Source organism: Bos indicus, chromosome 12, assembly GCF_029378745.1.
Source record: "Bos indicus isolate NIAB-ARS_2022 breed Sahiwal x Tharparkar chromosome 12, NIAB-ARS_B.indTharparkar_mat_pri_1.0, whole genome shotgun sequence".
In the NCBI taxonomy this organism is placed as follows: Eukaryota; Metazoa; Chordata; class Mammalia; order Artiodactyla; family Bovidae; genus Bos; species Bos indicus.
The window spans coordinates 89074650-89088927 of NC_091771.1; the positions used below are offsets into that span (position 1 = coordinate 89074650).

At 54.9% G+C, this 14278-nt stretch overlaps 1 protein-coding gene across 4 annotated transcripts in view; it reads right to left on the reverse strand.

The window, feature by feature from the left end:
* The window catches only part of TUBGCP3 (tubulin gamma complex component 3), a 35949-nt gene that overhangs the window by 3775 nt on the left and 17896 nt on the right, over nt 1-14278 (reverse strand). For 3 of the 4 annotated variants that reach the window (XM_070800500.1, XM_019971754.2, XM_070800499.1), the window contains 8 exons: nt 11508-11618; nt 11082-11190; nt 9521-9710; nt 8278-8413; nt 7884-7952; nt 5982-6117; nt 1218-1306; nt 980-1111 (listed from right to left, as the gene is read on the reverse strand). In XM_070800500.1, coding sequence (XP_070656601.1) covers nt 980-1111; nt 1218-1306; nt 5982-6117; nt 7884-7952; nt 8278-8413; nt 9521-9710; nt 11082-11190; nt 11508-11618 — 972 coding nt within the window. Of the gene's footprint in view, nt 1-979; nt 1112-1217; nt 1307-5981; nt 6118-7074; nt 7591-7883; nt 7953-8277; nt 8414-9520; nt 9711-11081; nt 11191-11507; nt 11619-14278 lie in introns of those variants that run through there. The other variant, XM_070800501.1, reaches the window with a different exon arrangement.

A 14278-nucleotide genomic window follows, 5' to 3' on the forward strand; every position in this document is an offset into this window, starting at 1 on the left:
CGGTCCCGAGAGCCTCCACAGTGACGGGAGCGGCCAGAGCCAGCCCTGCCCACCCCACCTCCCAGCCCCAACCTCGCGAGCCCCCACGTGCCGCCCAACCCCTGGAGCCCAGAGCCATGTCTGCAGTGCAGCTACTCTGAGGATCAGAAAGAAACGGGAAAGCATTTTTTTTTTGGTGACACATGCCAAAACCAGACCCAGAGAATATGAGAGAAAATTCTTTAAAAAATATAAACAGATTCTGCAAGGATTTTTAGAAAAGAGTATCATACCATGCTTTGCACCACGAATGAAAGGGCGGTTTTGAACAAGTGTGACAGTACGTTCGCTTAATTCAAAGTATCTTTGCCCAGTCACAGGTGGCTAACCAGCAGACTCAAAAACTCAGATGGAAGGAAAGCTGTGCAAACATCACGCTCCCCAAAAGGGCCCCTGAGGTGAGCAGAGGTTTACTGGCGAGCGGCCCTCAGTAAGCCTGACATGTCACTGAAGTCACATAGTTAAACGTCAAAGATGCACTTGAAATTCTACTTCCTACTTCATATTTATCTCAAGTGAAAGCAAACTGCTGCTTATTTCCCCAGATTTTTGAGTAAAATCAAAGCTCCCAGAAGCCTCAGCAGCTCCCAGAAGCCTCAGCACACGTAAGACACGACGTTCAGAGCAGGGCCTGCAGCAGGGACAGTCAGCAACAAGGGGTTATCCTGACAGATGGCCTGTCCTGACTGCAGCCAGGGCCCGAGGTCAGGCTTCCACCTGCGCCCCCAACGGAGGAGCAAGCCCTCAACGCTCGTTCCTGAGCTGCCTGGGGCTGTGTGGGTGTCAGAGGTCCCCGTCCCTCAGGACGGCTCCCCCGCCCCAGAGGTGGGCGGGCACCAGTACGCTCTCCCCGCCTCACGCCAGCTCCTGCCTCAGCCCCGCTGCCCCAGCAGACACAAACACCGACCCACGCTGTGATGGGCTCGGCCGGCCACCTTACCCTGGAGTCGGAGTCCAGCAGGCAGCGGGAGATGACGGTGCCCAGGAAGGCCTCGTGAGCGGCGATGATGTGGTCCAGGTCCTGCGCCTGCTGCACCTGGTTCCACAGCTCGTCCCAGGAGCACTCGAGCACCTGGAACCGACACCCAGGCCCGAGGGAGCAGGCAGCGCAGCCTGGCCCGGCCCAGGGACACTGCGCAGGGCGGCTGGACCACAGTGCAGGGCTGACCGGGACCTACCTCAAAGGTAATGTAATACTGCATCTGGTGGATGAAGTGGACCATCTCGGACGCCAGGATGTGGCAGTGGTGCAGCACCCCAGAGAACTCTGCAAGAGAGCAGGGCGGCTGTCAGACTCCGGGCAGGCCGCGGGGCAGGGCGGTCCTCCTGCAGGGCCGGCCCCGCCGCTCGGCCCCACGGCCGGCAGCCTTCCCGAGCCAGCCTCCATGCACAGACAGACAAGGCCACCCAACTGAGCAGCACTACCACAGAACACAAGGATCTGACAAGAAATGCAAAAAACAAAGTTTAACTGAACTTGAAAATTAAAGAAAAGGTTATTTTATAATAACGCGGTATCTTGAATAAGATCAATTTTATGGTTTCTTTACAGTTAAGTCAGCCTGCCTACAGTGTGTGAGACTTTTACTATTCCCTAGCTATTTGGAGACAAAAATGACATCGCCTTAAGGAATATGACCTTGTCACCTGGGAGGAACGTGAACTTGGAGGGGATGGGCAGAGTCCAGACTCCACTCCTGTTCTTTACAAAACCAGCGAAAGGCTGGAGGGTCACCAGGGAGCAGCCACTGTCTGCCTGGACTTTTCACTTATTCAGGGACTCCGCCGGACCATCATGGGATACCACTGTCCCCAAGGCCCCATCAGGGACTGGCATAGGAGGGACGCCCACAAGGAGCCGTGCCCCGGGTGAGATCTGGCATACCACTGGGGCTGCTCCAGGCCTGTGCTGAGCTGCCCAGACAACCTGCTCGCTGCAGCTGCAGCTCCGGGAGGAACCATCTGCATCCCTCCTCAGAGAAGAGTGACCACGCAAGACACACGAGCAGGGTGAAGAGAACTGCGCGCCGTGAGCCTAACACTCCCCTCAAGCTGAGGCCAGGCCACACGTGGGGGCTCTGCGGGCCACAGCAACTCCTGGCCGGGGAGAAGCTGAGGCACGAGGCCGCTGGACTCACAAGCTGTCAGCTGGTCCTTCACTCCAAGAAATCTGAAGCAGCCCTGAGTCTCTTTACCCGGTGCCCTGGGAATACACTTAAAGCACAGTTAAAACATAAGTACTTCTGTTTTTACGACTGATCCACAAATACGCACATAATTCTAAAAATCCCAAGAGCAAAGCAACCTTCACCCTTGTGGGTGAAGTAAGGACCAGGAAGGACAGTAAGGACCCAGTAAGGACACAAGTAAGCACACCTCCCGATGGACTCAGTGGACAGCAGACAGCTTTGCACAGACACCACGAGGGCCACCTCCCCTCCGGCTGACCCAGGCGGCAGACCGTGTGTGATTCTCTACTGCCCTCTCAAGGCTGCAGGAAGAACTTCAGGGCTGGCTTTAGACACACCAGCTCTCAAGGGCTTGACCCCTCCCAGCTTGGCTGGCCTCTGAGCATCTGCACCAGACGCTTCTGCCAACTGGAGAAGCACCGGAAACAGCCTTGCGAGTTGTTAAAAATACAAAAATACACTAAAACCAGGTACTCACCAATCCAAGACCACCTGCTTCCACTTGGATCTACAGCTGATGCAGCAGTGTTTAAAAGTAACTTCACCAATGACCCTCGTGGCTCATTTCTCGAGGCTCTGGAGCCAGAGGACACTGGTAAGACCTCAGGTCCCCCCTGTATTCAGGGCCTCCGATCAGGGTCAGGCCTCCTGCAGACCCATCTGACATCCACCGTCCACTGGGGACCCTGAGCGCTACACAGACCCCTTCCTGACGGCCGGCCCGGCGCCCAGGTGTGGCACTGAGGCAGGAGACCAGGAACCAGCCAAGGCCATGGCCCCACTGGGCAGTGCTGCCCAGCAGCTGGGCAGAGTGCTAACCGCCTGGCTTAGAAGCCAGCAAACAGATGAGGACGACCTACTCGTCCACAGGGAAGCTCACGAGAAGGCCCACTGACCTCAGAGCGGCATCCACAGCCTGGACCACTCCAAAGGTGAGGGCAACCGTCACCACACTCATCGCCAGGAAAGGAAAACGGTCCCGAGGGGACGGAGAGCCAACCACTCCTCCCTGCTCAGTTTTATTTCCAACAAGGACCAAAAAGGGGCTATTTGAACACTACTCTTTGGGGAGGGGGCCTCCCTGCACTTCCCCCCACCCCTGACACAGAAGCTGAGAAAGAACACAGGAAGCTCGTCCCCAGTGGTCTGGACGCACTCGTCCATCTCTTCTGGTTACACTGCATCTGAAATATAAATCCAGTTGCCACTAACAGCAACAGTTTTGAGATTCACTGAATCTAATGAAAGAATTTCCATTTCTTTTTAAAGAAAAAAAAACTCTTTAAACCATTTCAGATCAACATTCTCTTTTGTCCAGCTAAATATATATAAATGGACTTAATCATCTAGGCAGACCATTATCAAAAACTTTTCCTAAGCAAATCATTTTCAGGCGTGAACAACGGGCTTGGACGAGCGTCACCGAAAGGGCCCCCGGGTGACCACCACTGACACTGCGCGCGTGGCCAGACAGGCGGGCGCACGTGTGAGGGAGCATTGTCCCCTGCTCACGCTGTCTGCAGGAGCGTTCTGGGAGTCTCCCCGTATTTCTGCCTCACATTTACAGTGGGAAGGACATTTCTAAACCTGCTGTGTTAGCAAGACAAACCACCCGATGGATCTCTGCTCATCAAGCTGCCTGGCCATTAACTAGTAAAATACTTCCGTGTAAGTTAAGTTAAAAATAAGAACGCTGTGCCCCGGCAGAATCACGGGCAAAAAGGGCAATCTGCTGGGAAAAAGAACACAAATGACCCCAAGAAGAGCCACCGGTGATCTTAAAGCCTTACAGGAAGCGAACACGAGCTCGGGTCCTCCCTGCGAGTCAGTGCTCAGGACTCCGCACGCCCCCTGCAGGGGCACAGGTCTCACTCCTGGTCAGAACTAAGATCCTGTATGCTCTGGGGCATAGCCAAAAAAATAAACTTAAAATAACAAATAATAAAAATAAATAAGTGAACCTCAATTTTCACCTATCAAATTGACAATCTGAACGTAATATCCGATGTTAGCACCCCCTCCCAAAAAAACCCCCACCAGCAACACAGACAACTCTCGACCAGTGAGAGCCATGTTTATGAGGATCTAAATTAAACTGGTGCAGCTTCCCTAGAAAGGAATCTGTCAATATGTACCAAGAGAGTTAAAATGTAAATACTAACAAATATAAATATTAGTAAGTATAAAGTAAGAGCAAGAGTCATACCTGTTAACCCAGCAATTCCATTTCCAATTCACCTATTCTAAAGAAATATTCAGAGGCATATAAATATATATTTATAAAACACTTATGACATTATTTATATTAGTGGAGAATAGTTAAAAAAAAAAACTACTAACCAAAGAAAAAATATAAACGACGTCCACATGAGGAATGTTAAGCTATCAGAAATGTTTTACAGAGGTTTTAATGACAAGGGAAAAGGTTCAGTGAAAGAAGCTGAAATCCAACACGACATAACAGAGTTATGTTAAAATTACACAGAAAATTGATCAAATGAATGCATTAGTTATCTCCGAGGAGTAAACTCACTGATGATTAGGCAAAGCAAGAGAGCAGCCAGTTCACACAGACACTGCTGACACTCCCGTGATGAAACGCACCACAATCAGCTAACACGCTCGACTGCTACAGAGCTCAGACCTGCCCACATCTCTAAGTATTACAGTTCTTATTTAGAAGAGAGAAATAATGACAGGGTCCATCCACCACACTGAACGGACCCACATCAGACAACGGGGAGAATGGGAACCCTGGGCCCACAGGGAGGAGGGCAGGGCAGAGGGACGGTGGGGTGGCCGGGAACACACAGGGGTGCTCCTCCCAGAGGGCCCACAGGCGAGGCACGGCACGGCCACTAGAAGGTGGACGCTGAAGGGTTTACCGTCAGAGCCACGGCAGGATCTAACGGCACACGTCCCCTCTGGCCTCCGCCCCAGATACTTCAGGGGCCCCACCACCTACCTTCTTGGAAATAAGCCCAGAGGAAGCCGGGCCAGGAGCACAAGGGCACCACGCGCCACAGGCCGGGTCCCGGGGATACAGGCAGTGAGGGCACCCAGCAAGCCCTCGACTCCACACGATCAGACAGGGCTGGGTGCCTGCCAGCCCCAGCCTAGGGGCTGCCCCTGACCTGAACTCGGGGGCCTCCGCCTGGTGAACAGGCAGAGCCCACATGGGCCCCTTTAAGAAGCTGCTTCCACCACCAGAGGACTAAGGGTATGACCGCTTGTTCTGGTGACATCATTGGTGGAAATACTTTCTCGAAGGTTCTGACCAAATCCCTTTCAATATAAAGACTTCAAAATTACTCACAACTGAAGTCATTCAATATTTATAAAATTAAAATAAACTTATCTGACAACAAGTTTTATTACAGCTTTTAATTGTAAAAATTATAAAATCTTTTCATGTTCTGGTTAATGATCCAAACCAGTATATAAAGCAATTTCCAGACAGTCTTTAATTAAAACACTAACTAAGTGAATTTTAAATGAGCCTGTGACTTACTAAACGGCTTTCTTTCCTTAATATTTTTTTAAACATGTATGAACACTATATGATTCTGAAAGAAACGTCATGGCCTAAAAAAAAAGCTAACTTGACTCAATGTGTTTCTCCTGATTTGCACTGAAGTCAAGCTACGATGTTACAAACGACCCTCTTCACAAAGACAAACCCAGCAGCACAAGAAGAAACCACTTCTCAATGTCTTTAAGGACTCCGCTTTGAGACGCGTGGCGGGCGGTTACCTGGCAAGCTTCGCAGGAGCTTGGCGTTGCACATGTGCCCCTTCCGGATGTCCGTGAGGATGTACTCCATGCGCTTGGCCCTCCACAGGAAGTTGAACACCCGTAGGTAGTGGCTCATGCACTCTCGCGTGAACACCTGCAAAGAGCAGAGCACAGACTGACGGGATCCCAGGACACGAGCACGCTCCCGGGGCGGGGCTCCGTCTTCTTTTTACTCCTGAAACAAAGAGCCAGAGGACACAGAGCCGCTCTCACACCTCCTAAGCAGTAGGTAAGCACACATGGCACGTTTAGGAAGCTGCATTGCAGAACAGCCTCCTGACCCTAGCATGCCAGAGCACACTCAACGGCCTGGCCTGACGCCCAGAAGTTCCGTGTGACAGACGTTAGCTGAGCACGCACCAACCCAAGACGAACGCCCACCCTAGGGCTGGAGGGCAAAGACCGGATGGGCAGCGGCCACTTCCTTGCGAGTCCCGGGCAGACCCCCACCAACCAATGACAAGACCCCTCGTCCTTCCAACCCAGACTCTCTCATCGGACCACCAACCCACTGGAGATGGCATGGAAACCCACGCCTATCAGCCACAGGTAGGATCTATCCCAAACTTCTTTTCAAATACATCTACGATACTAACTTCTTTTCCTAACTCTACTCGAGCTTCTAAAAACCTGAAATTCTGAAGACATAACACCGCATGATCGATTGTTTATGCACAAGGTACACAGCACACAACCTCGATACTACAACAGTCAAGTAACCACATATGCACCACGTTCCGTTCAGCTATGATTCCAGACACATTCTGTGAAATGATCGAGGCAGCTGGCTTTGCTACGGTATCATTTATACTACAGAAAAAACACATCGAAATACAATATTAACGTGGTGTATGATATGATAGTTTCCAACAACTTGTTAAAATATCTGGTTTTGTACGCTAAAATTACTAAAACTGTTTAAGATGTAAATTATTGAGGAAAAACTAATTTGCATATGACCAAAGATAGAGCTTGAGAGCAGATACGTATTCAAAACATGTAGCTCTGATCTGGGAATCTGAGTGTAAAAACATGGCCCGGCGGCTGGCACCTCAGAGCAGACGGACGGCAGAGCCGGCAGCCGCGGGGGAGCCCAGCCTTGGCACCGACGGTCCACCTGGCCGGGCCGGGCCGCTGGGGACAGGCAGGCCAGCCCGGACGGCACCCGCAGAGGCTACAAGGGAGATGCTGCAGAGCCGGAGACGCGGTGCCTCAACGGGATCTCCCAAGAATGAGAAGAAACGGGCGTCCATCTTCAATACTTCAGAGGGAAAGCGACAAGCAAGGCCAGAGGGGTCTTGGTCAAGGACATTCACCGAGTCTCAGAAGACAGACTGGGCGTGAAGAGGGTGTCTACCTACAGAGGCGGGAGGGCCGTGTGGTCGCTCCATGCAGGCAGACAGCGCTTCTGTCTGAACACAGCGAAAGCACTGCGAGCGACCGCACGGCCACTCCCGTGGTCGCTTAGAGGAGTAATGACACCAAGCTTTATCCAAGTACTGAGAATGCGGCTCCCAAAGTACACTTCGTAGTCTGCTTCAAATGATCCTAAATCAGTCGCTCCAGTCTAAGAATAGTGGAACAAAATGAATAATCCATTTATTAAGTACCTGCTGAAACCTATGACAGGATAAATGATATGTGTAATAATTTTTAAAGTATTAGAGCACTTTAGCACCCAGTGACTGTCTCACACTCACACACACACACACACACACACACACACACACACACACACACACAAACGATCCTGGCTGGAGTGTTCATTCAGCGGGTATGTCTTGGTGCCAAGTGATCACTTCCAAGAGAAGTGATCTCTGTCAGAGCAGCAGCAGCTCTGAAACCACCCGCGGGTCTTACAGTGGCGATGGGGCCGTCCACGTGGTAGTCCAGGCTGAACACGTCCCAGCCGGTGTCCCCCGGAGAGACCTGCGAGAGAGCACACACCACTGCAGGGCCTCCCACCCCGACGCGGCCACGGCCCTCATGGTCACATCCCAAGGAGAACACAGGAAACGAAGCCCTGTTTCTAAACCCACTCAGCGTGTGGAGCGCCAGCTGTGCGCGAGCAGAGACGCACACCTCTGTCCACATGGCGCCCTGCATCTGGATGGTGACGGGCGCGCGCGGGGATGAAGGGCATGTCCGGCCCAGATTCACCCCTCCCCCTCCAGACCACCCCCCAGACCAGAGCAGACACGACAGCAGGGGTCCACCCCCCATGGGGACGCTGCCCGGGGCCCAGCGTTGGCACCTCCAGCAGCCTCACGTCCAGTCGCTTGAGGATCTCCGGGCTGTCAAACTGGGCGTTGGTGGCTCTGACGGCGGTCTCCAGAATTCCAGTCAAATTGTGCTGGTACAGAGTAGTAGCTGGACGGGCAAGCTCTGGTCTTCACAGATTTGTATAAAAGTAAAAGAGAATGTTACTTGAATTCACAATAATCTCTGGAAAAACTTAAAATTATAGAGTCAAAATTATAAAAACTAAAAAGCCAAGTGGAAACAACACAGCACGGGAACAGAAGTTTCACAGAATCAACGGAAAGACTCCGTCGAGCACCGGGGGACTGAGACAGTCCTTTAAAAATGAATTTTGATTCAGCTTAAAACTGGGTCCTGAGTGTTTTGATTCCTAGAACACTGACACGCGCCACGTTAGCAAACACGGTTCCTAACTTGAGCCGGTCCTGGAGCAGCACAGCCCCCGGCACCGCCTGCAGATTCCCCGTGGAGCACAGGCCTCGGCTAAACCAGAGCAATGGGACGTGCAGACGCCCAGAGCCGCACCGCCGCAGACCCCGAGGATGAGCGCCACCTGCGTCCCCACACACCACACTAAGAGCTCTGCGGCCGAGCCCGCCCTCCCCAGCGGTGCGCAGAAACCGCCCCGCAGCCTTCAGGGCGCAGGATGTCGGCAGGAAAGGCTGAGGAGACCAACAACCCCAGTGTCGCTCAGGTGACCTGAGGCAAGCTGGCCAGGGATGGCGTCTCCTTTTAAATTAGAAATTGGAAACACACCTTTGAGAAGAAACTAAGCTTTTGTTTGATATCAAGGGTGAGATGCTCCAATTATTAAAACCAAGCAGAAGGCAAACACGGGTAAGTCACCCAGAGGACGAGATCTGTAACGTGGCCCTAAAGGTTCAGAAACGCCCATGTCCCCGCCCACCCCCTCACCCCTGCCCGCCCCCCACACACTCACGATTGCTCCCATTTGCCCTACAGACAACTTTCACCCAAATCTAAGCCAACAGAGCAGGGCACGCGCCCCTTACACATCCATCGGGGCCTGTATTCACAGGCACATGAGCCTCTGCGAACAAGGCAAACAGGGCTAGAGGGAATAACGTGACGACGTGACGAGGCTTTATTCCCAAGACTCTACGAGAAGACAACAAATTTCCTCTAATGCCATTCGTTCTTTAAACAACAACTCAAGACCCCTGGCCCTGCTGAAATCTACCGCGCACGCGTGGGCACGTCCAGCACGGTCTTACTTAAGCAAGTCCATCAGGTGCCGGATGAAGTCCCCCTGGCCGAGCAGCAGGTACCGACGCACGGCCTGCATGTGGTCCAGCAGGCTGTACTTCCTATTCAGGACGTCCAGGAGGTACTTGCTGGTCTCAAAATAAGCTGCGTCAATTTTCCCCTGAAACGCATTTTCCAAATCTGTGAATAAATCTGCAGCTGTGAAGACAAGGGGAAAGCACACACACACACATGATCGCGTTTCAAGGAGGAGGAACGAGAGGCGCACGCACACGCGCCAGCCCGTGCCCGCCCGCAGCCCCTCACACACACGCACACGTGCCAGCCCACGCCCGCCCGCGGCCCCTCACACGCACACGCACCAGCCCGCGCCCCCTCACACGCACACGCGCCCGCCCGCGGCCCCTCACACACACACGCGCCAGCCCGGGCCCACCCACAGCCCCTCACACACACATGCGCCAGCCCACAGCCCCTCACACACACACACGCCCGCCCGCAACCCCTCACACGCACACGTGCCAGCCCACGGCCCCTCACACGCACACACGCCAGCCCACGCCAGCCCGTGGCCCCTCACACGCACACGCGCCCACCCGCGCCCGCCCGCGGCCCCTCACACACACACACGTGCCCGCCCGCGGCCCCTCATACGCACCAGCCCACGGCTCCTCACACACACACGCACCAGCCTGCGCCCGCCCGCGGCCCCTCACACGCACACGCACCCGCCCGCGACCCCTCACATGCACACACGCCAGCCCACGGCCCCTCACACGAACATGCGCCAGCCCACGCCCGCCCGCGGCCCCTCACACGCACACGTGCCCGCCAGCGGCCCCTCATACGCACCAGCCCACGGCCCCTCACACACACACACGCCAGCCCGCGTCCGCCCGCAGCTCCTCACACGCACACGTGCCAGCCCATGCCTCCCCATGGCTCCAAAACAGACCATGGGAGCTGTCGGGGCCACCAGCATCCCCAGCTGTGACCCCAAAACACTGCCAACGCTGGACATGGAGCAGACACCTGTGTTCCCATCTGGGGGAGCCCAGAGGGTACTGCTCACCACGTCACAGATTTAAAGGTCACAGCCCTTCCACAACGAAGCCAACTCCAGGCCGCACTGAAACACAGGTTCAGAGGGCACGGGGTGGGTCAGGCATGATGGTGTCGAGGATAAACCCGAGACGGCACGTGTTACAGGCGTCCTGGCCATGACACTTGTTGGCGTGATGGCTAGGTGCTGTCAGCATGCAGCTACATCAGGGCATCACAGGCCGCAGGGAGGCCAGACAGCATCCAGGGCGGGTGGGGGACAGCACACGGGCCCAGAGAGGCCGAGCCTCAGCTGGTGTCCCCAGCCTCCGACAGAGGAGGAGGAGCACCTGGAGCTGATTCACACCAGCAGCTTTTTAATGCAGGTTTGCATCCATGTAACCCAAAACCATTTACAAAACACATCTCAACACTGGATTCTACTGAAAAACCCTGACGACACGTGAGCGAGCGAGGAGAGACCCCCAGCGTGGAGCAGCAGGTGCCCTGCCACCGTCGCCCTCGTACCGTCCTGCAGGGGCTCCGCAGACCTGGGCACGGCGATCATCTTTGTAGGGGGCGTCTGGTCGTGGCACACCTGGTGCAGGAAGTTGATTGATTTTCCTATCAGAAGGACCTGAAGAGGAAAACACCCTGGAGTTACCTTTGTTCAGAATCAAAATGATCACACATCCAAGTTCTACAAACACTCATAAGCCACAGGTTTCTACTGACTAAAAATTAAACAGCAGGAACACCAGCGACAGTATCAAGGAAATTTCAGGACCTGAAAAAACTGCTATTAACAAACACTTACAAGTACACGTTGATGCAATTAACGTACACTTCACCTCAAGAACGCAAACCCTAACAGGCCACAAGACGTGTTTCACCGCAGACCGGCCTTGTCCGTGAAGGCAGGCACACCCTGACGCCCAAGCCGCAGGAGCCCACCTTCCGGGACTGGTCCATCGTCATGAAGGACGGGATCATGGACGTGCGTAGCGTGTACTTGTCATGCCACAGCCGGTCCGTCTTCACGGTCGGATCCGACGCCACGAAGAACTGCAAGTGAGGAGGCGGTAAGACGCGACACAGTGATGCTTCCTCCAAGTGCTCACTAACTGCACAGCAAAAAACAAGCAATCCTAGAACTCCAGATCCAGGGGGACCCACCACTTACAACAGAACTTGTTCTAAAGGGCACCTTGGACAGCTCTCTCTAAACGCAATCAGTTATTCCCCATTTCTTATAACAAAGGGGTGGGTGCTAAGACAAGCTTTTTCCTTAAGACACGAAGTGGTCCTTCATTCACAGCCTCTGCTCTGCACATGGAGGGCGGGTGGGGGCGGTGCTAATCCACAGGGACTCTTCCCAGCCCTCTGGGCCCGGCTCAATTTTCAGTTCAAGCTGACTCAGAGTTTTCCTGCCCTCCCGTGTCAAACAACTGCGTCTCCCCCGCCGGGGTATCCACCCCAGCCCTGCAGGGGCCCAGATCTGGAGCACAGGCGCCTTGCCTGAGGCACACAGCTCAGATGGCAGGCGTGGCCCACCCAGCAGTGCCATGGGGAGTGACCTTCTCGGGGCGGCTCTGCCCTGAGAACCGCCGCGCTCGGAAGCTGCCCAGTCCGCTTCCTCAGCCTCACCAACCCGGGGACCAGCCTGACAGCTAACGGCAGAAAGGACGCAGGACGCGAAGGAGGAAACTAAGTCACTGCTTCCAGCTCCTCTGCTACTGCACCGAGGACATCCTCCTTTTTCAGTCACAGTCCTAACAGACTCGTGCTTTCGCTTCTGCAAAGCGCATCTTATTCTCCACGTCCAAGTCTGCCCCTTCCCGTTACACTCGTGCGCCTGCTGTATCTTCAGATCCCGCGTGTGAGCACCGACTCACACGGCACCTGTCCTTCTCTGTCTCACTTCACTAGCGTAACGTCCCTCCCAGCCTGTCCGTGTCACTGCAAATGGCAAACCCCACTCTCCTCTGGCCGCGCAGCGCTCCACGGCACACACACCTCTTCTCTGCTCATCCACCTGCTGATGGGACACTTAAGCTGCTTCGACACTTTAGCAACCGGAAGTAACGGTGCTACAAACATCAGCCTGCACCTCTTTTCAAACGAGTGTTTCTGTTTGTCGGGTGAACACCCAGAAGCGGCATTTGTTGAGAAAGGTCTGTGCTGTCTCCATGGGGATGCGCCAGTGCCCATCGCCATCACAGGTTCCCTTTGCCCCTCACTCGCCATCATTTGCCCTTCCCTGACGTCAACCCGACAGGCGTGAAGCGCCGTCGCGTCTCACTGTGGTCTCGGTTTGCATTTGTCCAACCGTGAGTGATGCTGAGCATCCCTTTAGGAACCTACGGACCACCTGCTCATCTCCTCTGGAGAAATGCCTCTTTCAGAAGGTTCCTTCAGGGCTCTAGTCTTGCCCAACTAGTGGACCCAGAGACACTTTTAATGCTGCTGCAGGAGTAGCACAGCTCAGGGGTCACCTGGGATATTGTCTTTCAGGGAAAAGGAGTGAAAACTCATCCGTGGGGGGCAGGTCAGTCCCACCCAGAGGCAGCCAAGGCGGGACGCGGGGCCTCACTCTGCAGCAGCAGGAGGACAGGGGAGTGTCCCCACAGCAGGGGAATGTGGTGCTCAAGAGGGCTGCCTGGGAGGCCCACGCGATGAGCCCAGGGCCGGGGTTAGATGAAAAGCAGTCCTGCTCATGGCGAGTCACGTGAAGCGCACAGAAGGGGGATAAGCCAATGGGGTGCAGGGTGGGTGGGGGACAGTCCCCCAGCGCGGGAGACAAAATCAAAGCTGCGGGTGCGGCCACCCTCCACCCCCAAGCCAGCCGCCTCCCAGGACCAACCAGAGAAGCTGCGAACACACACGGGGGTGCACAAAGACACGGGCACCTCGCTCACGCTGCCGGAGACGCACGACCACGAGGACAGCCTCTGCTCAGACAGAGGCGCCGCGGCCACACAGGAGCCACACCACAGGGGCTGCAGGGCGCCGGAGCACACGCACGGGGCCCCGAGTGCGCTCCCACCAGGGACAGGGCGCCGGAGCACACGCACGGGGCCCCGAGTGCGCTCCCACCAGGGACAGGGCGCCGGAGCACACGCACGGGGCCCCGAGTGCGCTCACCCCAGGGACAGGGCCGTGCGGTCCTATCTGCTTCCATCACTCACAGGCAGTTTCAGCCTCGAGAGCCGAGGTGAACCCAGGAGCCCAGCCACAAGGGCCAGGACCTCCCACTGCTGCTCCGCCCACGCCCACCTGCCAACCCCTGGGCTTTGCCAAGGTCAGGGCCACGTTTATTCTAGAATCTGCATGTTTCTTAACTGCTTACTGTGTGTTAAAAGCTACAACTTCCACTTAGTCCCCTTCTTTACTAACATAATGTAGTGACAAGGTCGAGCAGGGAGCCCTCTCTACTTCTGGTCAGGAGCCTGTGGTTTCACTGGACGACTCTGAGTAACAGTGACTTTCAGACAAATATGCTGCTTTCTAGCAGAACTAAGCGTGTTTCAACGTGCAGAATACAAATACACATATAAATGGCCTGGCTCAGCTAACCAGTAACCACGCGAAGGATCAGAACTCACAATGCCTGCCTCAAGGACAGACCAGGACGCAGGACACCCAGACCCCAGCTCTGCCACCAGCGTGCTGAGGAGCAGGGATGTGGTCCAGGCTCCTGAGTTACGGGGAGAACCATTTCCCAC